The 25070-nt window shown below is 38.9% G+C and overlaps 1 protein-coding gene across 1 annotated transcript in view; it reads right to left on the bottom strand.

Annotated features, from left to right (window-relative positions):
• The window catches only part of LOC108597352 (GTP-binding protein Di-Ras2), a 28407-nt gene extending 4254 nt beyond the window's left edge, over positions 1–24153 (bottom strand). The window contains exons 1-5 of the mRNA XM_017983858.1: positions 23678–24153; positions 8334–8863; positions 4481–4648; positions 3834–3943; positions 437–627 (exon numbers count right to left, since the gene is read on the bottom strand). Of these exons, the coding sequence (XP_017839347.1) occupies positions 437–627; positions 3834–3943; positions 4481–4648; positions 8334–8498 (634 nt within the window). The 5' untranslated portion in view covers positions 8499–8863; positions 23678–24153. The remainder of the gene's footprint in view (positions 1–436; positions 628–3833; positions 3944–4480; positions 4649–8333; positions 8864–23677) is intronic.
• Between the last annotated feature and the right edge of the window lie 917 nt (positions 24154–25070).

Genomic DNA, 25070 nt, shown 5'->3' with positions numbered 1-25070 from the left:
CTTGACCAAACTAAGATAGCAAATAAATAGCTTAGCACAGTTCTTAGTAAAATAATGGGTGCTTCGTTTTGCTACATAAATTTATTTAGATTTATTCACACACTAATCGACAAGCGAAATCTTTAATTGCACGATTAGTGGTAAACAAATGGCACTCCTTAAATAAAATATACAATATATGGTATCTTTTTGTCTAAATGATACATGACATATACAAGCTGTTAACTCGTGAAATTGAAATTGTATACAAAATGTCAATTTTAATTTTATATTTTACGCTGTAGAGTGCTGCATTGCATTCAGTCATACTTTTATTTTTTGCAGTCAAATGCTAACTGCACGCATACAAAAAAATTATTTGAGCTGTCAGTTAACATTCTGACAATGTTGTCAGTTTACCGCTTGCATTTTATTTAAATGATTCTTTTGTACTTACTGCGACTGGACGATGCGCTGACATACGCTGAAGAGCGTCGCTTGAAACCGCTGGGCGCTGCCTCGGCGCCGGCACCGCCTGCACCACCGCTGCCGCTGCTAGCGGGCAGATAACGGGAGAGTGAAAGCAGCGTCTTGAAAAGTTCGGTCACGCTGGTGTCCTCCTTGGCTGAGCACTCAAGCACCTTGGCTCTGAAAATGAAAACCAACAACGACATGGTAAAGGTATGCAAAAAGTATTGCCTACTTTTCAGTGCTACGTATACGCGCTACTTCAATTAAATGGTTGGAAAATGTTTCGCTTGCTGACAGCATATCAATGTAACAAAATGTATAATTTACAAAGTTCCATGCGCAAACACAAAGTTGTTATTTACTTGAGTGCGTGTTGAATGACAGACACGCAAGCGGAAGCGAACGAGCAGCATGGCAAACAATCAAAGCGTGTTAAAGGCTGGCAACAAATTGGCCAACAGCTAACATTGCAGTTAATGGCTAAATTAGTAATATCGCTATACAAAGAGGCGAACACGTTATCACGATTGCTGTTTACAAGGGCAACTGAGAGTTGCTACTTTAAAGCTCTTCACATTTAGTTCAAGGCAATTGGTTATTAATATATTATTTTTTGCATTTATGCCAGCTCGACAAAAACAGAACGCGCATAAAATATTTATACAATAAATGCAATAAGTGTAAATCACACAATAACAAGTGCTACACAAGCATAAAATGTTGTTTTATTTATGTTACAAGCACTCAGTGAAGTGAGAGCAAAACACACAGCGGCAACAGCAACAGCAACAACAACAACAACAAAGGAAAATTGTTTTATGTTGTGAGTGAGTGTGCGAGCAAATATGGAAACAGAACTACTTATGCAATTGTAAACATGTCAGGTGAGATAAATGCACTTCTGCTTTGTACTCTTGAAGCGTTTAACCGCAGACAGGCGAGCAGCAACAAATTGCAACATGTTGCAGGCCACAGCCTCTCACTCTGGTCGCACGGTCGGACGGTCTGTCTGTCTATCTATCCATCTCACTCTCGAACCGCAAAGGCTTTAACCGCCGCAAAAAAGTGCAAAGTTAGCACGTGAAGTGGAAATGTGTGATGAGCAGTGACAGCAGCGGCGGACAGTCACTATATCAGTGTGTGTGTGTGTGCGTGCGTGCGTGTGTGTGTGGCAAAAGGATATAAAGGCATAAAGCGCTGCCAGCACCAGAGACAAAAGTTCAAGGTGCGTCCCAGCCGCACCATCAATCTGCTTAAATGTTTAATCCAACAGAGATTTCTATGTATTTACAGCTATGCGTGTATGTGTGTGTGTTGCGTGTTGTGGTTGACTGCCTGCGCTTTGTTTGTGTGTGTGTGTGTGTTTATGTGTCGCGCCCTTTGTGTACATATATGTATAAATTATATTTTAAATAAGTTTACACACGCATGTTTTAGCCAGAGCCACTGGCCCATGAAATTATGGCAAGTGTGGCCAACACACACACACAGTTGACTTCGAGGCGAAGTGAGCCTTATGGGCGAACAAGCTATTAAGGCTACAATTATGTGTTATGCTTATCGAGATACATAAGATAACCAACTGCAAGTGACAAAACCATAAAAAAGGTTAACTCTTAATGGCATTCATAAATCTACTGAAAGTTAAATGGGTTTGACTGTGGCTTAAAAATAAGTTCACGCCAATAAACTAACAAAATTTATTTTATTTGCTTATATTATTTATTGAAATGCACACAGCAAATAAATTTTTAATGCACTTGCCGAAGTGTTTATTTTATGTGTGAGGCCAGCAATTTAACAAACTTTGTATTTATTTTTTTATGCCCAGTTTGAAGTCTTTCGTTTTGCTTTTGCCACACACAGAGTTGGAAACGCATGTATTTATATATTATAGCTTGTTTTTCTTTCAGAAATGCATCAATTTGTTTTTGTTGACTTATTGGCATATTTATTTATCATGCAAAGCGAATTTCTCAGAAATTAATTGCATAGATTTAAATATGATTTGGTGTTAAAATGTAAAGCTGAAAATAATAAATTTTGTACGATTTTAATTAAAAAGTCTTACAAAGCAAAAGTTACTAAAATTAATTTTAAATGATAGCGCACTAAAAATGAAAGCCAAAGAGCCCAAGCAAAAATGTAAAAAGGGCAAATTAATTAAATTGCAACTGCTACAAAAGTTTCTTGGAAACCATCATCATAAGTAAAGTGCTAAAAGTCTGGCGCAGCTAACATTTTGAGACCCTGTACAACAGTTGTATGTATGATGAGACATGTCTGGCTCGTTAGCTTGATCAATATAAAATATAAACTTTATGCTGTCTGGCACGCCTGCTAGGCACAAATCTCGTTTAAGTAAATTATAGGTAAGCGCCTATTTTACATTTTTATGCACAGCGTCTAAAAATTAATGATAGTTCGATTGCTAGAAGCCAGAGAGCCCTGCCATGCTTTTATATTTCACACAACTACAAGCGGCTTGTATTAGCAAACTAATTAAACTCATTTTGCTGCAAAGGATTTATAGTTGTAGCTACGTAAGCCATAATTGCAATTACCTTAAGCTAAACACCACAAAGTTAGATGCTGTGCGCAAGATAAATGTGCAGTTTAGACACTAAAAAATGCAGCCACATGCTCTCGCTCGCTTTTACTCATGCATATGCATGCAGTCTTTAGCCAGACACTATATCTTGGCTACGTCTCTACGGCTGCACTACTTTTTTTTTGCTTTTTGTCGCTGTTGGGCTGTTTAGCATGCAAAGCGCGTTTTGCACGGATAGCGAGGAGTGCATTGAACGTCCTTGCCGTTGGCATATCAATGCAAATTGGTCAGAGACATCAAGTGAGTGGCAATTAGGTTTATTTTATTTTTTTTATGCATGCTCGTCTATATGTTGTAAGTATATATTCAATAGCGCCATCAGCTGTGAAATTGGCAGCTGTAATTTTCGCTGCTTGTTCAAGCAATGCAATATATATTTTTCCAAGTATTTTACGCCGTCAAATGGCGCTCAGCAAGGCGAGAGAGAGGGGCTAGCTGCTGAAATTGGGCTGGCAACCTTTTGCCAACTCATTGCTGGCAGTCACGCGCTTTGTCGCTTAATTTCATTTGTTGCATTTAATTGCATTTGGTCGTTGCCGTTGCCGTTGCAGCTGCTGTTGCAACAGTCGCTGGGGGCTGGAGGTTGCAGTTAAATTTATTGCACATTTTGATTGCGGCATTACTTATGAAAATGGCTGCCCCATTGCGGTTTGTTTCTGCGCACAACTTTTGCCATTTCGGCCTAATTGCTGTTGGCAACGCAATCGTTTGCCACATTAGCAGCAACATTTGCATTTGTCCCATAACAAATGTCGAGCATTAGCGCGCTTACCTGAGTCGCGGTAGCTCGCAGAATACCCAATCGGTCACCTCCTCATGCCGCACCTCCCGATGCGTGTTGGCCAAGTCCGCCTTGTTGCCCGCTATGACAATGGGTATATCCTGTAAGCATAAAGATAACAATTTAGAAACTCTCACTCACACTCTGGCTCTTGCGCTCGCTCGCTTCGCTGTGGCCAACGAAGTGAAAGTCAAGCTGCTGACAAAAGAAAATCTCGCTAGAATTGACACAAAGGCGCAGCGCTAACTGCCAAGCCGCAACAATGGAGTGCCATAGCTTGGCTGCTGTATTTTAATTGCTTGGAATATGAAGCATTTCTTTTTATACACTTTGGAAACTTTTGTTATGGAAAGGGGTAGTTTAATATCTCTTTAGTTAGAGATGGCAAGCAAATCTATTTAGAATAAGTTTTAGCAATCAATTCAATCGGATAAATGGACTTTGGACTTATTAAGTGTTCCAAGTGGCGCTCTAGGAAAGACTTGCGTATGTTTGCTGTGTTTTCCTACTAAAAGTGTATGTCTGTCTTCGACTTTACTATGCACTTGTTGTCTTTTGTTTTGTTCTTCTTTTTTTTTGGGCATTTGTTATGCTTGCTAATTGCATGCAAAATGCAAATGCTAGTTGTAGTTACCCACCTGAAAGTCAGCGCGTTGCTCGCGTATCTCCTCGAAACATTGCTTAACACACTGAAAACTGGGCGCTGAGGTTGTGGCATAAACCAGCATAAAAGCGTGCGCTGTGGCAATGGAAAGACGTCGCATGGCGGGGAACTGCATGTCGCCGGATGTGTCCAAAATGTCAACCTGCAAGCAAGACAACAGCAACGCATATACATATAAATAAATAAACAAACGGCAGGCCACACGCACAAGCACTTTGCATTATAATTAAACAAAAACTGTCAAAGAAACCAACCAAAAAAAAGTAATCAGGAAATATTACACGTGCCACTGTTGCGTATGCGTAATTTTCACAAACTATCTATACGTTGCGGTTTCCATTTTAATAAACAAATTTGATGCCATAAACAGTTTGATTTAAGTGCCACACATGGCAAACATTTTCAGTTGGAATTCAAGTGCGTTATCAATTTCATGCATCACACCCAAATCAACCCACATTACTTTACTCTTTTGGCTTTTCAACATATTTGCAGGCCAGCACTCATAAATGGATTACAAATGAAACCAGTTAGTGAAAAGTTGCTTGTTCAAAATGAAAATATAAATTCCAAAATAAATAAAATTGTGTGCAAAAAGGTGTAGCAGATGCAAATAAATATTCATAAGTATTAAATGTATATTGGATGCACTAACAATTAAGACTATTCCTATTTTTTACGATTGCTAAAATTTAAATTTTTGTTAATTGAATGCAGGAATTTGCGCTTGCTTAGTTTAACTTTAACGCACAGTTGTTAGTTGACCAAGTTAGCAATTAGTATTGAGTAACATTAGTTTTAACTTATTTTTCGATACAAAGCCTGCAAGCTTATCTTTAATTTAAACATATTTCTGTTGGTATTCACTAGTAGAGCGCAAAATTGCATTGCAAATTAAATTGCAGATTGTTTTGTAAGCTGTTAGTTTGCTGGAATTCAAGTGAATAATAGGCGTAAGTCATTCAAATCTCTTGGCTAAACATTCGAGAGCATCCATTAGCAGAGCTGAGCGTGCTGACTGCAAAGTTTTCTAGGAACGCAAACCCTAAGGCATGAAAACAATATTTTCGACTCTTGATAACGAATGAAAGTAATATTTGTATAATATGAAAATCGTGTCGTAAGCGATGTTCACTTTAAAATACAAATATATAAATAAATATGTGAAGCTAAGTTGCACTTTAAATATTTCTGCAAAAATATTTGTAGAATGCAAATTCAGTAAATTCATAACAAGCGCTTTGTTAAATTTATTTAAAACATTTACACATTTTATTATTGTTACTGTTGCTGTTGCTTTTTTGCATCTGCATGAAATGAAAATGAACAAGCAAATTGCACTTGCGTTAGGCGAATTGGCATTTAATTTTGAGTTTTAAATTGAACAATATAACAATATATTGTGGGCGTGACAAGCAATTGAGACAGCAGCCAGCTGAACTGTGTTACGCATAGGGGAAGTTGCAGGCGTGAAGGCATGTGGAAAAAAGATACGAGAAACAAATGCCGTTCAATGCTCACTTGATGCCAACTAATCCCAAGCGTCAGTGGCTGTATTATATATACAAATATATATATATATATATGCTATATACTGTAGATAGACATTCGTTTCGCGCGATACGCAATTGTTCAGCAGCAGCCCGCAATGTCAACAGCATTGCCAAAGCCGTTAACATTAAGCGTGGGCAACCCGACACTGACATAACGCGGCCGCAGGCGTGGCCAGGGGGGGTGGGGGCAGCAGTGTGGCCATTGTCTGTGCAACGCGTATTGTTTGTGCAATTTGCAGCGCATTGTTGCAGCCTCGACTGCTGCCCCAAGTAACTTTATTATAGCACACACAAACACACAGCGAGACAATGTTGTGGGCATAAGCGTCGTGTAAACATATTTTTTGGGGGTTTCAGGCTTAGCATTGTTTGGTGGCGGGCTGCAGCTCCAGCTGCGTCAACACGGCATCGCTATTAAGGTCACAGGCGTTAAACGCTTGTGTTTGAGTCATGTTATAATGAGCGCTGACCCGCAGCGCTGACTGCGACAGCAGCAGTAGCAGCAGTTAACGAACAGCTTTTAAATTGATTTTCCATACAAACTGCAAGCTGCTGTTAGATTGAAAGGCTTAAAGTGCGACCCCACGTTGCGTATGCGTAATGTTAACTTGGTGAAGCAGCACGAAATTCAATCAAGCGCCTGTAACTTTTAACGAACAACAAGTATTAGTTGCTGACCATTTTACAGGCCACAGCGTGGCTTGCCCCAAAGCATTTGCTAGCTGCAAGCGTTAGAATGAAATTAATTAAAACAAAATTTTTAGCTTGATGACGACGATAATGATGATGAGCAAGATGATGACTTTGTCGATGATAACAGCAGCAGCAGCAGCATCAGCACCAGCGGCAAACAGTGTCAATGTCGAGAACGTGGCGAAGACTCCAAGCAGTTTAGTCAACATCAATTTGCTGCTGCTGCGCAACCAGGACAACAACGCCCCAAAGCAAACGCCCGGCATACCTATTAATCAACTTTTTGTTACAACTTTTTGTGGCAAAGAGAGTGGCGGGGGCGATATGGAACTTTTGCAAATAATCAGCTCGAATGCGTAGCTTGAATGATGTGCCATCAAAAGCAAAAGCAAGTTCACCGCATGCGTTGACTGGGCACAGAGCCTCATACGCCTCAGACTTTTAACGCTCTTAATATCCATAACATGACGCAGCCTCAGCCTTAGCTCAAGTTTTGAAGTTGGCTGCCACAGTTTTGCGGCAGTGCGTGTAAATTTGATTAATGAGCTTGCCTTGCCTGTCTGCGGGCGTATGGGCGTGTGCCAGACTATTAATCCATTTGATGTTTTGCTCAATTTGCATGCCTAGTGCTTAAATGTGTAATCAACTTATTGTTATTGCCACAGGCACAATCTCTGTTCTTGCCGCACGTGTGTGGCACGTCTCATATTTTCAACTAATAAATGCAAATGTCGCCAGCAGGCGCTTCCCATGAAGCGTAAGCGTAACTGCAATTGACCGCAGCCATGATTTAATTAGCCTGCAACAGCCTCAAGTTGCCATGAGCAACCAGCGTTATGGCTTGTGCAACTCGAGTGCTCACTTCTGCCACAGCCAGAGACAATAACTAGATCTAAGCGCATTTTCATGCTGTGCTTGTAAATTCCTGTTTAAGCGTCTTGCTTGTCCCTTAAGCTGCAGCTGCTATGAGAACTAACTACATTTAATACCCCTTGCAACATTAAGCCAAGTGAAATTCAAGATTTTCAATTTATTAAATCAAAATATGCAAATCAAGTGGCTATGAAATAATTGTTGAGATTAAATGCGCAAAGCTGTGCTACACTTAAATATAAATTAAGAAAATAACTAAGTGCAAGTTAAATGTAACAATTTAATTTGAATGTATGATAGAGCGTAGGTAAGTTAAGTATTTTTTAATTAGAAAACAGCAGCCGCTCTCAAGTGGAGCAACAAAAGCTTGAGTTGTTCACACTTTAAGCAGCTCTAAAATTAGCCAACATTATATTTAGCCTAGTCTTAAGCAAAAGCAATAACTAAGGTTTAGATTGTTAATTCCAACTTTGTTTTGTCAAAACTGCAAAATTAAATTAAGTTAAGCATAAATCTTTCGTACACTAATTAAATTTATAACTTCAGCCTGTGCACTTAGTGCGCTAAATTTAAGCAGCGCACTTTCGTCTTGGCTTTGCCATTGCATTATTATAAACCTTTTTGTTAAGAGTAATACAAGTGCTCATTTACACTAATGCAGTGAGTGCGAAAAATAAAAAATAAAAACATAAAGGACACGTTGCTTACCTTTAGTGTGACGCCGCCCAGGTCGTATTCTCGATTGTAGAGATCCTCGACGGTGGCACGATATTTGTCCGTGTAGGTCTTGAATAGGAAACGCTTTACAATGGAGCTTTTGCCCACGCCCGCGCCGCCCAGTATCACCAGCCGAATGCGTTCCAGGTCGGCCATTTTGTTATTGTTGTAGCTGTAACTGTTGTTGCTGCTGCTGTTGCTGCTGCTGTTGTTGTTGTAAGCGTTTATAAATCGCTGGTTGTTAAATAAAGTGCTAAGGTTTGCGCGCTATTGTTGTCGGCAAACAATTTTCAATTTCGTTAGAAAATATTTCACTTGTTATTATTGTAGCTCGGTTGCGGCATTATGTTTTTTTATTTATCAACTTCCATTTGATTTTCGGCATTATATTGGCAACGTAAGTTTCTTGTTTGCACGCTTGACTGCCTTGCCACAATTTGTAGTGTTTATGAGCTAAATAACCAACAGCTTAGACATCCGCTATGCGACTTCCTTCCGCCTGCAATTGGGGGGCTGTGTGGCTAGAAACAAAAACAAAAAGTGAGTGAGAGCCGCACAACTAAACTGAAACTAAGCTCGCATGTATAAAGTTTAACGCTTGAGGGCATTATAAACGCCATTTGCCAATTTACGCATTGTTTTTGATAGTTTAGCGCAGTCTGTTTATTGTTTCAGTATAATTGCCCATGCACAGCAAATCAAATCCCGCATCATCTGTTTAGCTACTAACTATATAAATTATTGCACTTTACTTTGTAAGCAAAGCCAAATGCATATGCAAACATTGCCCAACTAGCAATAACTATATTTTTGGCAGATATATACATATGCATATGTAATCATAATTTGCGTACGTGTAAGTGCTTTGAATTTACTCGCATCAGGGCAAACTAGAAATGTACACACAACAGTGTTGAGCATAAATTTGTGCACGACTCGAGTTGCGCATGGTAAATCCAAAAACTTGTTGAGATCAAATTGCATTAGTTGCTGCGATAGCGATACTCTGCAATATTTATAGTTAGTAGCAATTTATTAACTCATGAAGACTATAGAGGCAGCAAATTAATTGGTATGTTAATTATTGCTGTTTGAAATTAAGTTCACTTCAATGAGTTTTTTAAATATATTTTGGGCATACAAAACGTAAGATCAATAAACTTTGTGCGCTAATTAATGCTTAGCGCTTTTTGTTCTTGGATTTTTTTATTGCAAACATTTATTTATCTTAGCCCAGCAGTGGGTGGTACAAACAGCAATTTCAACGCCTTTGCTAGCAATCGCAAATTGCAAATAAACTTTGAGACAGCAAATGCTTTGTGCCGAGCTAAGAAGTCCTTAGATGCCACACATGCATGCAAACGTGTGTCGAACTGTCGGCTTGTCTCAGTCTCAAGCAGGTGAATTAGATGCTAAGTGCAACAGGCAATTCAATTTTACAGCGCAGGCAACAGCAGCAGCATCAGCAACAACAATTCCGAGGCAATTGATTTAAGCCGCTTTTGCAGTTAAAGTATTTTACATGCAGCAGTCATGTGGCATGCGCTCTGTGTGTGTGTGTGTGACCCCGACAACGACTCTTCCTCTGTGTGTATGTGTGTGTGTTTGTGTGCATCAGCAGCGCTGTCTAATTGGAATTGCAACTTGATATAATTACATTTTGTTTCGCAAAATCTAATTTATTGCAATCAGCTGCAAAGATTGAGCGATGCACGTTCAGTTGGCTGACAGTTTCGATTTTGTAGCTAACAGCATGCCAAAGTGTTAATTACCTGAACAACAGCAACAGCAGCAACGACAACAACAACGCCACGAGTATTGGCACAAATGCAAATTGCAAACTGTTTGCGAACGCTTAAATTAAAACTTGATACACTCAGCAATAACATTGTTGGGCTCAAAAACTTTCTGACTCTAAACTATAACAGTGCTAGTCTATCTGCCTGTCTGTCTGCCTGACTGTCTGTCTGTCCGTTTGTGTGTGTCCTGAGTAGCACTTTGTCCAGGGGCTTGGCAACTTATCTAGTGCTTCATATGAGGCAACCTGCTAAATTACAAGTGTCCTACATGGCGTATGCAAATTTTATGCTTGACTAACATTGCCTATGATATTTCACAGCTAGACACACGCTGTGTGTTGATTTTACACTGTAGGTAGTGAATAAAAATTCTGTTTTTAAACATGCTTACGTATTCAAAAAGTAAAAAAATATTACATTCAAGCTTGTGTAACAACAATGCGTTTTATTTTTGATTATGTGTAGTAAACGAAAGCAAAAATAATTCAAATTTGAAATATGAATAACAAAAGGGCTTTCATCATTTCATATAATTTGTTTTTTTCAGTGCACGTTTTTTCTGCTGTCAGCTTCAATTCAGTTCTTAACCAGACTGACTGGCCATATTTTGCAGCTAAGGTGCCGACAGCTTTATAAGCAAGCAGGCGCATTTCTTTTAAATGTCTTACCATTACTCGTGAAAGCCAAAGTGCTGGCCAAACTTGAGCTTTTAGCCCTCGGAGAGTTGGCCGGTCGTGTGTCGCTTGAAATTTCAGGCTGTGCCCCAAATCTCAGCTGAGTGCCGCCTCGGCTCATGCATAATGAAATAAATTTTGGCTGCTTAATTTATGTAAAATGCTGCTTAAGTATGCGCTGTAATAATTTCCATGCAACATTGAGCAGACTTGAGTGCCAACTGAAGGGCTTGCACTATGCGTTTAGCTAATCAGCTGCTTTAACTAAAATGCTGTTTTTAGTATGAGTACAATTTGTTAATAAAATTAGTGTGCGCAAAATTGTTTATATATTTTGTAAAGTGTTTGTGTGTGGAAATAATGAAGCTCATACAAGTGTTGGCTTAATATAATTTGCCAGCCATTGGCAGTCGAGTAGAAAAACAAAAGTTGTGTGCGAATCCTTTGGTTTATTTTGCTTTTGCTTTTCGGTCTGGCTTTATAAAACTTTAATTAAATCTAGTAGGCCTCCATAGACAAGCAGCCAGCTGTGTGCAACAACAAAAGCAACAGCAAGAACTGTAAGATTCCTGACTCAACTTTGCATTGTCATGCGTCGCCTTGTTGCTTTACATTTTAAAGCAAGAATAACTTGAATAAATTTTTTTTTGTTGTTTTGTTGTGGCAAAGAGTTTTGTAAATAAAAACCCAAGCTGCTGCTGTTGACATTTTCTTTGTGTGTGTGTGTATGTGTGTATCTGTGTCTGTGTGCTGTAAAAAAAGAGAAAATATAAGCATGCATAAATATTTTACATGTATATTTTATTTTTTGGTAAGAACTCTTAAACTTTTATGATGCGTGTTGTTTATTTGTTTTCTTATTTTTTTGCGGCCTGCTGCTTAAGCAAGTGAAAATAACAGTGTGTACACCCTTTATTTATACAGTAAAATCAATCTGACCTTTATTTTAAGATATATTTTATTGCACACACAGCATTATTGGCAAAAGGCAAGTAACTTAAAGCTGACAAGCCTCTGACAGTGACGACATTTAAAATGTCATCAAAAGTACATTTGTGTGCACACACACACACACAGCAACAGCTACAACAACAACAAGGACAACAATGAAAGCTGCACTTAGAGCTGCTTTGTGTGGAGCACTCGTAATATCAACGATAAAAACCGAAGCATTGAGGCTTAAAAACTCACGCTGGTTACGAGGGATTAAACATCCAGAGAGCATGTGGCATTGTCACACATACACACACGCACACACACACACAAGTGTTGTGTTGGCGCTTTGACAGCTGCTTTGGCAGCACTGACCAGCGGTCTATAGAGAAAACTGCTGTCCAACTGACGAGCTGACGGCAAGTGCTTAACAAATAATGCAAGCTATTTCGCCTGCCCAGGCAGCGCTACCATTTCCATATCTATAGCCTGTCAGGCGAGCTCAAATAGTTTGGCCAGCAAATTTTATAAATATTCATTAGCCGCATGCTAGTGTAACGCTTGGCCAGCTGGTTGAGGCTTAGCGCGCGTTGGCGTTTAGGGTTTTCGGCTTGGTATGTGGTTTATTAAAATGCCAGCAATACCGCTGGGGTTATGCTAAAAAAAAAAGTAGAAAAACTGACAGCGAGCTGGCAGCATCAAACAGCTGACGAGACTGCAAGCGAGCGAACGCAAACGCCTGTTGGCCACAAAAGTCGCGCGCACCAGCAACAACAAAAAAATATGAGAAAAGTTCACAAAATTGATGCGACTTGGCATGCGTCAGAGAGTATCTGTGTGTGTGTGTGTGTGTGCTAAGGGGAGGGGTGTGGTGTGGTGGGTGTGTGCATATGTCAGCACCACGCTACTTCCGCTTGAATGCTCAGCATTGTTGCGAAAACTGATAGCAAGTTCAATCTGCTGGGCATCAAGCGCAGACTTCTATCAATTTTGGCCATGTCAGTTTATTTATGGCTTTAAGTCGACACTCCAGTAGTTGCAATTGTTTTCCGTATGAATGAGTTGCTGCTTGACTGCAATTAATTAAGCCGGCACTACTTTAGTCGCTGACGCGAACATTTAAGAGACAGCTTTGATGCCTTTGTGTGTGTTTAACGTCGCCGCTGGACAGTTCAATATGCGTATAAGTATAAAATTAAGTATACGTAATTATAAGAAATTAAGCAGCTAATGAGCTCTGTGATACTTATTAACACTTAAATATAATAAAATAGTGTTCGTAATAGTCAAAGCTGTTGGCTGTGCGCTGCAGACATAATAAAGTCGCTTGAAATCAGCAGCACGCACTCGCAGTGTTAATGTAGGAAATAATTAGTAGTGCAAAGGGATTGAAAAATGAGATTTACGAGGAGTCAATTTTGTCATTCACTAATTTAATCATAAACATGATGCCGCGCATAATGCGACGATTAGTTAGCGAGAGAAGAATAATTAATATAAGTCTGCAAGAATGCCGAGGTATTCTAGAAGTTGCTGTGCAATTAATTGATGGAAAACTTACAACGATTGTGTTAACATAAACGAGGTAAACTTGATATGAGCGTTAGCTCGATGTCTATTATATTCCAAATAAAATAAACAGCCTTTAATACAAAAATCAAAATACTTTATTGAGCAACAATTGCAGGATATAATTAGTCAGATTTATGGTTTGGGCAACGGCATTTAAATTAAGTGTTTATGTTTATGGCTGGCTTGTGGCTTAACGCCACTTAAATCATAAAATACGCTTTTATGTTTCCAGCACACACACACATTCGCAGAAAGGCAATTGTACGCATATGGCGCGCTAAAAAATATGCAAAGCTTTTGGCTTGTTTGCTGGCAAATTTATTGCAATTAATTTCAACTCTTAATGGTGCAACGACCGCAGACCATAAACAAATTATTTTACGACAGCCGTGTGTGTGTTTCTGTATGTGTGGCTATTACAACTACTTAGCCGTAGTAGTGTGCAAAAAGGCAGGCTTAATGATTACAAAATGGCGCCAGACGTTAACTGTAAACCAGAGCATGGAACACAGCGTTAAACTGTTCATGATGATGCCGACGGCCCTTTTATGACAGAGCCAGCAATCTGTGCGTGTGTGTGTGCGAAAGAGTGAGACAGAGACAGGCATACATTAAAGCCTTTTTCTGGCTCAATGGTGTGCAGAAAATGGGTCACTAACTGTTACATATTTATACTAATCAGCGCTAAATTGCCGACGCTTTTGAAATCCAAACAACTTGCGAGACAGTCGCTGTCAGTGGCTGTCAGTCGCTGCTGGCGCTGCTGGGTCAAGTATGGGCAGGCTGGCTCTTCGCTTAGCTTGGATGCTGCCTTAAGTGTTATTAAAAACTTTGAGTTGAGTTACCTAAATTTAGCTGCACAATGAGCTGCGCCAAAGTTGGTGCCCACTGCAAAAGTCCTTAACCTGCGACGCGCCACTTTCCCCCAACACTTGGAGTCTGGTTGCTCATTATGCTGCCGTTGCCGTTGCCATTGCCATTGCTCTTGCTGCCACACACAGCTTTTGTTGCAGCTTAACGAGGGTGAAACTGTGTGCGCATTGGGCACTTTGTTTTTATGCAAATTGGATTAGCTGAGCATGTGGCTAACCAGTTGGCTAATTGCAACACAATTCTACAAGAAATTCATTTTTAAAATTAAATTAAATTTTTCTCCCTTCTTCGAATTTGCAATCAGACCGACCGAAAGAGCAACAGCATCAAAGTCAGCTAAGGATAACGAAATTCTCTAATTTGTGTGTATCGAATAAATTTCTTTGTAACTGAAGCGTAAAACCCGACCGCGCGTTTTCTCTGCAGCATAAAAAAGGTCAGCAAACTGAGCTAAAAACGGATTAAAGAGAGCCACGCAGCTAACCCTAAAAGCAATCAGCAACATGCTTCAACCAAGGGGCACAAATGGCGATGAGTGCAGCAACTTAATCAGGCGCATAATCAAATTCCAGGTTGCACAAAAATTGTCAAAGACACTGTTGCACATCTTAGCAGAGAGAACAGCATTTCAGCATCAGAATTTCACTGAGTAAACTCTTTACTTATCATCTTTATCTTAAAGCACAAGCTTTCTAATGAAATTACTTTTAACACAATAAAAATATTTTATACTCGCTTATAGCTTTTATATAAAATGCAACACAATTTTATTTTTTCCGTGTAGCCAGCCGATATGCAAGCTTATAGCAGCTTATAATTAAAGCAGCTTGGCATAATGCGAATATAATTGTTATTTTAAGTAGGCATAACCGTTCAAGAAAAAATGTAATTATATTTTTAAATTACAAAATAATAGTTTTTTATTGACAAAAGTGACTGGATTGTTTGCATTTATATATAAAAACACAAACTAGCCAATAATTGTTAATTAATAAAGCCAAACATAAAGGTCAACAACTTTAGCTTAAGCTCAACTAAGACTTAATCTTAGCTCGCTTTAGCAGATCTAGCGTGAAAAGCGCTGTAACGACAGCACTGTAGCTATCTTCCATTTATCTTTGTTTTTTGGCATGTTGCAATGACGACATCGATTGACAACAGCTGTGTGGCTTGGGCCACAAATTAAACACAAACAGCATGTGACGGAGCCACGTACGCTGAAGACATTGCCACTTGCAGTAAAACGGCAAGAAACTTTCAACTGGCTGCTATGGCTTTTCTTATGGGGCTTGCATCAAAATGCATGCAAAGAGCTTGTAACATCATCATCATCATCAGCGTTACTCAGCGTCATCATCATCATTGTTACTCCAAGGCATGTGGCATTGTTGGCATTGTCAGGGCCACTTGCCACTGCAATCGGCTTGTGGCACGAAGCACGCGACTTCTCTTAAACTTTGCCTCAATTTGCAGCAAGTTGCACGCTCAGCATGCGTATGTGTATCTGTGTGTGTGTGTGTGTGGCAGCATGTAGGTTAATCGCATATATAAACGAATGTGTTTGTGCACCATTTTCACGCCACAGATTGCACTTGCCACAATGCTGACCCACTTGGGTTAGATATTCGTTGTAAGCGTGCCACAATTTTGGCAACTTTGAGTAGACAAATGTATTTGCTTAGCACTGCTGTCAGGCACAATAAAAATTGATAAGCTTGCGTATCATGTGAGCCAGAGAAATAAATGTGAATAATTGAAACATTGACAGTCATAAATGGCAAGCATGGCACAGCAGCTTCATCATAAATTTATATGCATATATAGTAGAGAGTAGAGTTCAAAGCAATATGAAATGCAAATTCTGTAGAAATGTCTAGCATAATTTCATAATGATATTGCCCAAGTACATTACGTATACGCACCCCAGCTTCATCAACTGTTGCTGACATAATAAATTTGTGGCAAGCATTTGTCCTAGATTTAAGCATAAAATTAATTTGTTGCTTTTGTACGACAGCACGACTGACATTTCAAAGACTTTCCTTTCAATTTACTTGGTTAAATTTCAATTTAAATGAAAAACTTGCTGCCAGAGAGTGAGTGAAAGTATGAGAGAGAGAGAGAGAGAGAGAGAGTAAGCGTGTGTGTGCGTCTTTGTTAAACTTAAAATGCCAAATATCTGACGGATAAATTGAGCTTATTTATCAAAGTTTTAATTAAAAACTTCATAGCAAGCAGTCTCCAAATTGCCAAGTGTGTAATTACAACTGCGACGACAGGCATTAACTGCACACCTTGTGGCAGCTGCCCTCAAGGCTGTTTCCAGCTGAATCTGAATCTGGGCTACCAATACCAAGACGTACAACGTCATGCGAGAGCGCGTGTGGCGTCGTGCCTTAATGTATGCAACAAATAAAATTCACACAAAATTGAATTAGACTTAATAAACACCGACTGCCAAGACAACGACAGCTGGAGCTCTCACTCCCATTGCATTGTTGTTGGCTGGCTGGCGCTCTAGCCAACTTTTTGGAATCCTTGCGCCACTCGCTAATGGCAATAACACAAAAGTCGCAAATAAAAAGACTGGCTGCTTTTCAAAAAAAAAATAAGAAAAAAAAGGAATGAAAGTAATAGAGCTGGAACACACAGAAATTCATAAAGTGCGCAGTGCGTTGCTTACGCGTGACTGAATTTAACGTGAAATGCGAGCGAAGAAAATATAAAACGAAAGCAAAAATAAAACGCGAAAAAAGCAGCAGCAAAAAAAAATTACAAGCAAATCACAAACAAAATTCCAAGCATTACAAAGCGCACACGACAGCAAAACGATGAAATGAGCTACAAATAACAGAGCTGAGCAAAATGAAAGCCACCTAGAAGACCAGCGAATACACTTGAAGTAATTCCGTCTAATTTGAAGTTGCTTAAGCGTCTCTTCGAGCCACATATATGCTTGTTATGTTGACAATTTGATTGACAGCTGAGCAATCAGCTTACAAGCATATTTTATCGCCTGCCAACAATCAATGCTCTTAGCCTTAAGCAGCTTTGTCGCCATGGCAGCCTCTCTTAGTACTAAACTCTACCTTTTGTCGAATGCCAACATTTTCGGTGAGTGTAGAGCAGAAGAAAAGCGCAGCACAACGAGACGCCAACGGCGTTGACAGAGCGTCGCTCAGCAAACAAACAAACAAACAAACAATACAGCTGGCCGGACAGCAAGCGCACAAACAACTTGAACATCATTTGTGCCACAAAAGCAAAACAGCAAGAAAAAAGAAGCAACAACAAAAAAGCAAAAGTCGCGTTGACTGTCGCGGTCATTACAAGCTACAGAAATGTATAAAATAAATTGCAAAATGTCAACAAATAAATATATATCTGTATGTATATAGGCATAATAAGCTAGGACGCCAACAGGTCGCCTCCCACATTCGCAGCTTAAGGTCATTGGGCGCGATTATAAAAAGATTTGTCTGTCGACGCTGTCAGTGTTTTGACATTTGGGTCTAAAATACATATATATATATATATATATATATATATATGTGTATGTATATATATGGAAAAATATAGTGGGCCACGTTGATTAGCCGCTGATGACAGTCATCACAATCTCGATTATGTTAATAATACAGTCATCATTAGCAACCCGAGCTGGGGACAGATTGTCACTTTTCTATCTTTATTATTCAGCATTTGATAAGGATATTGTCTTAATTTAAAGGCAAGCAAGGCAGGAAATACGTGCTAAGCATTTGGGTCAAGCGTTAGCCTAGATTTCAGAGCCAACATTGCGTATACATAATATGATGCCATAGCTACTATTTCTTTTATTCGATCTAAAGGTTAAAGCGCGTATTCACTAATTTGTTAGACAAAATATAAAAAAGTCAAATTTACTTCTTCTTCAATTAATTAAACTTTAATAGCCATAACAAAAACTCTTCTAATCCTTTTTGCTTATAATTTATGTCATCAAACTGTCAACAAAAAAATCATCCATAAATTTTGCCGTTATTAATAACGCAAGTTATTAAAATTTGATTTAATTATATACAAACTCGAGCTGTGGGGTTGCCATAAATATATATAAAACGTTTTCATGCCATGCCCACCTCAAAAAAAAAAACAATTTGTCATGCTTAAACGTTATGCTGCTCTTCAAAAAGCCGCTCAGCAAAGTTTCATTAATGGATTTCTATAATTATTTTAAGCGCTTGATCCTTACAAAGCAGACGACGCCGCATTTAAAATTCGCTGGCCGTTCGCAGGCTTTAAACTGTGCGGGCATTTTGGTTAAAATAAAACGGCCTCAATTTGTTATTATTATCGCTGAAAGCGGCAGCTTAGCTGTGGCAAATACCAACGAAATAGACAAAAGTGTGGGGAGAGGAAAAAAAAAAAATAAACGAAAAAAACTTTTTGAAAACTCATTCAGCCACTTTGCATTGACGGGGCATTCAATGGATGGATATGCGAACTTATTGATTGCTCTGGCAATTTCAGTTTAAAAATATATATGTATGTGTACATGAGAATTTTATAGAGAATCCAGCACGTGGCGGTCTGTGTTTGGCAGCGGAAGCTAAGCAGAGATTGCCAATAGCTAAACAACAACAGCATATGTACAAATGTATATACAAATGTATGTATATGTGTTTGTACACGTGTGTATGTGTGTAATAAATAGACTGAACAACTGTTTGACTGCTGCTCTCGTTGACTGGCTGAACCTTATGCTAGAAAAGCAATTTAAATAGCACTAAAAAAAAGACTTTTAAGACTTAAACGCAGATCTTAAACGTTACATTTTTATATTTATTAATTTTAATAAACTAACTAAGCTAAGAAGTTCTGACATAGCAAGCTCATTTAAAGTTGCAGATCAGTGAGCTTTTGTAAGACATGCTCGCGCAACACAGTGTCATCCAAGAAGCAAGCTAACAAGATCAAGAAAATTAAGCATACTCAAAATAAACACTTTAAACTATTTTTAAGCAAAAATATAAAAAAAAACAATTTTTTTATTTATGCGCTTTTACTAGCTTTCCAAGCTATAATGCTGAACGCTGCTTACTAACCAACTTAACGACAAAATCAAAAGGCACTCGCTGTTTAGAGTATAATAAAATGTCTGTAAATAAGCGCAAGAAAATAAAACTTTAGACACATTATCACGAGGCACTCGCTGCATATTTGGCATTTAATGGCGCTGCGGTTAAAGCCAGTAAAAGTTTTGCGGCTGGCTAAAGCCAAGTTATTTAGCCAGTTTGGTTTACACAGATAGAGAGACAGAGAACTTTGTGCAGCAATCGAGCATGAGCTCGAGTTCAGTTCCTGGCCAATGCTTCCTTATTAAAACTGTCAATAGACAAAGGACAAGCAACTGCGGTCAGTCGACAGCAGCAGCAGCAGCAGCCGCAGCAGCATTGTGGCATGAACTTGTTGTCTATAGTTGGCTGTCGCTTGTTGCCCCAGTGTCTTGTGCAATCGATTGTTGCAGCCTGAACAACTGTTTGTCTTGCATAGATGTGTGTGTGTGTGTGTGTGTGTATTTAGTTTTGATTTTCCACTTGATGGAGTGCAAATTTCTAGCAACAAATGCTAGCTGCTTGCCACCTGACGGTGCAACCAGGCGTATTATCAAATTATATATATATATATATATGTGCATGGTATGTATATCTTTATGCAAATGCATTAATAATGCTGCTCAGCATTAGCGATAATTAGGTTTTGCTGCCACTGCAAACATAAATGCATTATCTCAGCTTCCGTGCTAAGCATGACACAATTTTCAGTTGAACAAATTAATTTGTTGCGCAATTATATAACTTGTTGTCATACATTAAATTAAATACATATAAAATTGTCTGACAATAAGACGGCAAACGTGCCTCAAACAGTTTACACTGATTGCTCACAATGCTTCTCCTGTTCCCCTTCTGTCCTTGGTCTGTCTGTAAGCCCAAATGGGCATTTGTCGCCGAGCACGAATTGCTTTTAATAAAATACAATTTTAGTTTGCTTTTGTCTCAGCGCGCAGTCACAAACTGAACATTTTATAGTCATTAAGTGCCACAAACTTGTTGACAAAAGCACATAAGTACAGCTGAATTTTAATAAAAATTTCTTCAACCATAGCTGAGCAGCAATCAAAACAAAAAGGCCAAATAAACCAATTCAAAAGCTGCTTGACCACAACAAGACACAACATCAAGCAATCAAATGTTTCTGGCACTTTAATCAAGGCCAGGGGCTTGGCCAACCATTTTGTTCTATGTCCCATGTGAATGTGTTTAGGATTTCAATGCGGCTTGAGCTTTGTGTGTGCGTGTGTGTGTGTGCTCGGACTTGAGTGCGGCCGGCTGCGGTGTCGGCCTAGAGTTGGCCTATAAGTGCTGGCGAAAAAGAAGAAGCACTATTAAAGTAAGTGGAAATGGGCGCATTAGACCGTGCACATGCTATTGACATAGTTGAACCTTTTATGCGTCTCTATGTAGTAAACCTTTTATGTGCTTTTAATTTTAATTTCAATAAGAAAAAAAAACAGAAAAGGTTTTGCCTGTTGACTGAACATTCACTTGATTTTAATGCGCTGCATGTAACGGTTGGAGCTGCGTATGCGTATGCGTAATATGTAAATGATAACGCATACGCCCTGTGAGTCAGCAGCAGTCATTAGCCACAGCACACACTGTGTGGTCAACACTGAAGTAAATCGCAGCTACATTAACTCTGTAGTGCAATTAATTACACAGCTCGACAAAGGTGTTCGAACATCAAGCGCAGACTTTTGGTCTGTAACAGTTTATCAATTAGTAAGTACAAATATAATTAATAGCCCGCAGTTATCAGTGGTATAAACACATACACGCACGCACTTGCTAAGATGTTCAAAGACACACACACACACATGCATGCATATATACATATAAAGTATGTATAAACAACTGTGACTGAGACTGTGGCTTTTGTCTATGACAAATGCTAACGATGCGGCCAACTAATGAGCCACAAAAGCGACCAACGTGACCAATCTTTAATAACTGCCAATGACAACAGATATACAAAGACATATTTTCACTCAAATATATATTAGATACACTAAACAATTTGTTATCAAACTTTCTTTGTACAGCTTTCGTAATTTTGCTTATCGCATTGAAAGACAATAGAAAAAGTTTAAGATTAGGCATTAAATTTAATAACTAGCTTTTGTTAAGCTTCAGCTATCTAGCTCATTATAGTTTTGTAAATATTACAACATGTTTTCCTTTCCATGTACTTTTGGTTGAAAATATTGAAAACTTCTCTATTGCTTTTGACTATTTTTCGCTGTGTATTTTATGATTGTATGTAGGGCAAAGCTAAGGCGTTGTATATAGTGCTAACTAAGTGCGGCACATTGTGGCATCCGGTCTAGACTTCATTATCACAGCGCATTGCCGACGCGCTTGTCATGCTGTGCCAGCTGGCAGTTGGCAAAGACGCAGCTGCTTAGCCTTAGCTTTGGCTTTATCATATGTGAGCAGCGTACTTAAAGCTACGATTATGACAATAAAAATATCAGACAACAGCAGGCACAACATATGCCAGGCACACACAAATAAAAGTACTCATATTCACATATACATTTGTATGTATATGCTCGTAAGTGTGTGTGTGTGTGTGTGCGTCATGTTTGCTGCTTTCTCCCAGCTGCTGCTAACAGCCAAACGTTTAATCTACCATAAACACATGGCTGCGTATATTTATGAGTGGGTGTGTGTGTTCTGTGGGTGTGGATATCTGTATGCTTGTGCTTATGACTCGACAGGTGAGTACTTTGGCTAAGCCATTGTGATTCTTTTTGCTTAACTTTAGTCAATACGTTGAGTCCCATTTGAGCTTTTGAGTTAAGCTAGGGTAAAACCATTTTAAAATGCCTTTCATCATCATTATGTACATACTTTGCTGTATATGCCCAATTCAAATTCATTATTCAACATGCTTGGCAGCATCAACAAAAAGATTTTTCTTATGGCCAAATTATCATATGTAGCAATAAGCTAATTTTGCAAAAATATGCTCTTGGATTTCCTTGAATTCATCGCATGAAACAGCATGAACGCTAAGAAATAATTTTAATATTAAATACAAACAGCAAATTCAACTGAACTTGTGGCTAGACTTTTCACGCAGTTTGTTGGCAAAGTGAGCAGTTCCCAATAAAAATTATTGAGAGTAAGGTTTTCAGCTCGCAATTCGCACATTTTAATGGCAATAAGTGAAAAATTCCACATTAAAAATGTATATGGCAAACTTTGTTGCGCTGTTTGCTTTTTCCTGCAGCTATGTCTAGCAGATTTTTAAATCAAATACATTTAACTTTTGGAGTATATGTTATTGAACAAAAAGTTAGATTCAAAAATAAGTTACTTGTAAGGAGAATAACTTTAGAGCCATCATATTTATGAGAAATATTTATTGAATCCTTCCAAGTCGACCCGCCCAAATGTATTTACACATTGACATTATCTATTGCATACTTTATTGCGCAAAGCTTTTCAAGTAATATTTGAGCAATAAATTCAGAGTTCAGAGAAAACGAGTTTTTAGCCAAAAGCATACACTTATATAACTAAATTATGAATATGACTTGAGCAATTTGTAGTTGTGAATAAGCTGGCACACATATGCTTGGCATAGAAAATGAATGGGATAGGTAACAAATGTATATAAATATCTATAAAGGCAAAAGTGCTCGCAGGCATGACAAAATCCGATTATGCCAAACAACAATCATATGTAAAAGCACATAAATATAAATACAGCTGTGAGTTTGTATTTTTACTTTATATATTTTAGTATTTGCTGCTTCGACTTCGTTTTTTGACAAATGTAAAATTTATGATAGAGTCTCGCACATACTTTAGCCAGTCCTTAGGCGCTGCTCGGTCCCACACCCTGATGCCGCCATGTGCGAGAATAATAAAAATTCAGAGCATAGCACTGGGTGCTGGAGACGTAGGTGTTGGAAATTTGGCTCAGCTCGGGCTGGCTGGCTTAAATACTTCGATTTTCGAGTGGCAAATAAAATAAAATTTAAAGCGCCCATAATAAATTTTCATTAAGCGCTTGTGCTTTAAATTGGATCATTCCCCAATGCCCTGCCAAGGGACAAAAGCTATGCAGGTGCTATGCTCAGGTTAAATTCGAATTTGAATGCTTCGTTTTGTTGCTGGCTGAAACGTGCTTTGTTTTTTGCGTGTTGTGTTGTTTATGTTTTAATGCGCTCGTAAAATGCAAGCCAGACCATTGTACAGCAGGGCGAGTGGTCCAAATGACCGCACACACACACACACACACACATACACATGGAGCAATGGAGCAGACCAGATAGAAGCTATGCATGTACACAATAGCTGGACTGGACTGCTTGCTGGCTTTTTTGTAGGTCAAAGAGATTTAGTTATTCTGCTATTTTGCGGCTTACCTGTCGTCTACTTAATCACCAAAGCTGTAAAACACTGTAACGGTAACTGTAACTGTAACTATAGCTGAAAATGATACCGTCGCCGTCGCTGTCGCTGTCAGCAAAGACGAAAGGTCAACTGTGCACTGGCACGTGAGATTGATTAAGCGACTGATTTATTGTTGTCGGCATCAATGGTGCCGCGCCACAATTCTAGAGCCCAGCACAACTATTAAAAATATGGGCTTAACCGTCACTTGCCACACGTTAGCCTATGAAAACACATGCCACACGCACACAGAAGCAGCGAAGAGCAGCGCGCGCGTTGCAAATACGTTGATAACTGTTTTATGCGCTGGCCAGCGTGTTGCTTTTATAAAGCCGCCAACTTGGCTTTCAAAACACAACATGTTGCAAGCTCGCTTGCAACCAAAACAATCCTTCCAGGCAGCCAATGCGCAGGCGTCCAACTATCTTGCTCCTTGAACTCGAACTTGTGAGCGCCAAAAGCTGGAAATGTTTCCACTCACAAAGGAAAGGGGAAAACAAATTCAAATTTTCAATGCAAACTCGATCTGCGACTAGGATTATCTAATAAATTCTATATGAACTTTTTGTAGTTCAAATAATCTTTGAGATTTTAATACGCATACGCATGGATAGCCATATGAACAGCAAGTCATGGCTCAATCGTTTCAGTCTTTCTTGCTGATCAAGAATAAAATGAGCATTCTATATAAGCTTACAATTAGACTTTCTCTTCAATATATTATATTGAATTATATATTCAATTTAATTGAACAAACAAGTAATAAGTAGCGTAAAGAGCTTTGATATTTTAATATTGTCCATTGCTTATATTGCATAGTTGTGGTTTTCGCTTTATTAAAACTACAGAAGCCAACAGCAACAACAAAACCGTCAATAACAAGTCAGCATACGAAAAAGTAAATGATTTTCAACCAAAACCTACTTATTGCTCTCTTGATGCGCGCTCTTTGGCATGTCGAATGTGAAGTGATAGGCTTGCAATCAAATGCGCTTAACAAAGCCACTCAAATGACCAGAGCACTTGACCACAGCACTGAGCCAGGAACTTGAGCTCTTGGCATGGACAATGCTGCCACAATTGCTGTCAATATTGACATGCCAAAATGTTCATTATGGTCAAAACAAATTTAGGCAAAGCTGATTAACAAACAGCTTTGCTTTGCTTTGCTCCTCGACAAATAAGCAAACGAAATATGAAGAGTTCAAGCGTTGCCAGCGTCATGTGCGTCAGCATTAAATTTTAAAGTGCGTACAACATTTGGCACTTTGCATGGCCAAAATGAACATTCGCTTGTTCTGGTCATCATCTGCTGTTGTCTCTATTGCTCACCTGCAGCGCCATTGATGGCAGCAACTTTCAGTT

The sequence above is a fragment of the Drosophila busckii genome, chromosome 2R (assembly GCF_011750605.1).
Source record: "Drosophila busckii strain San Diego stock center, stock number 13000-0081.31 chromosome 2R, ASM1175060v1, whole genome shotgun sequence".
Taxonomy (NCBI): domain Eukaryota; kingdom Metazoa; phylum Arthropoda; class Insecta; order Diptera; family Drosophilidae; genus Drosophila; species Drosophila busckii.
This window is presented reverse-complemented; position numbering and strand designations above follow the sequence as displayed.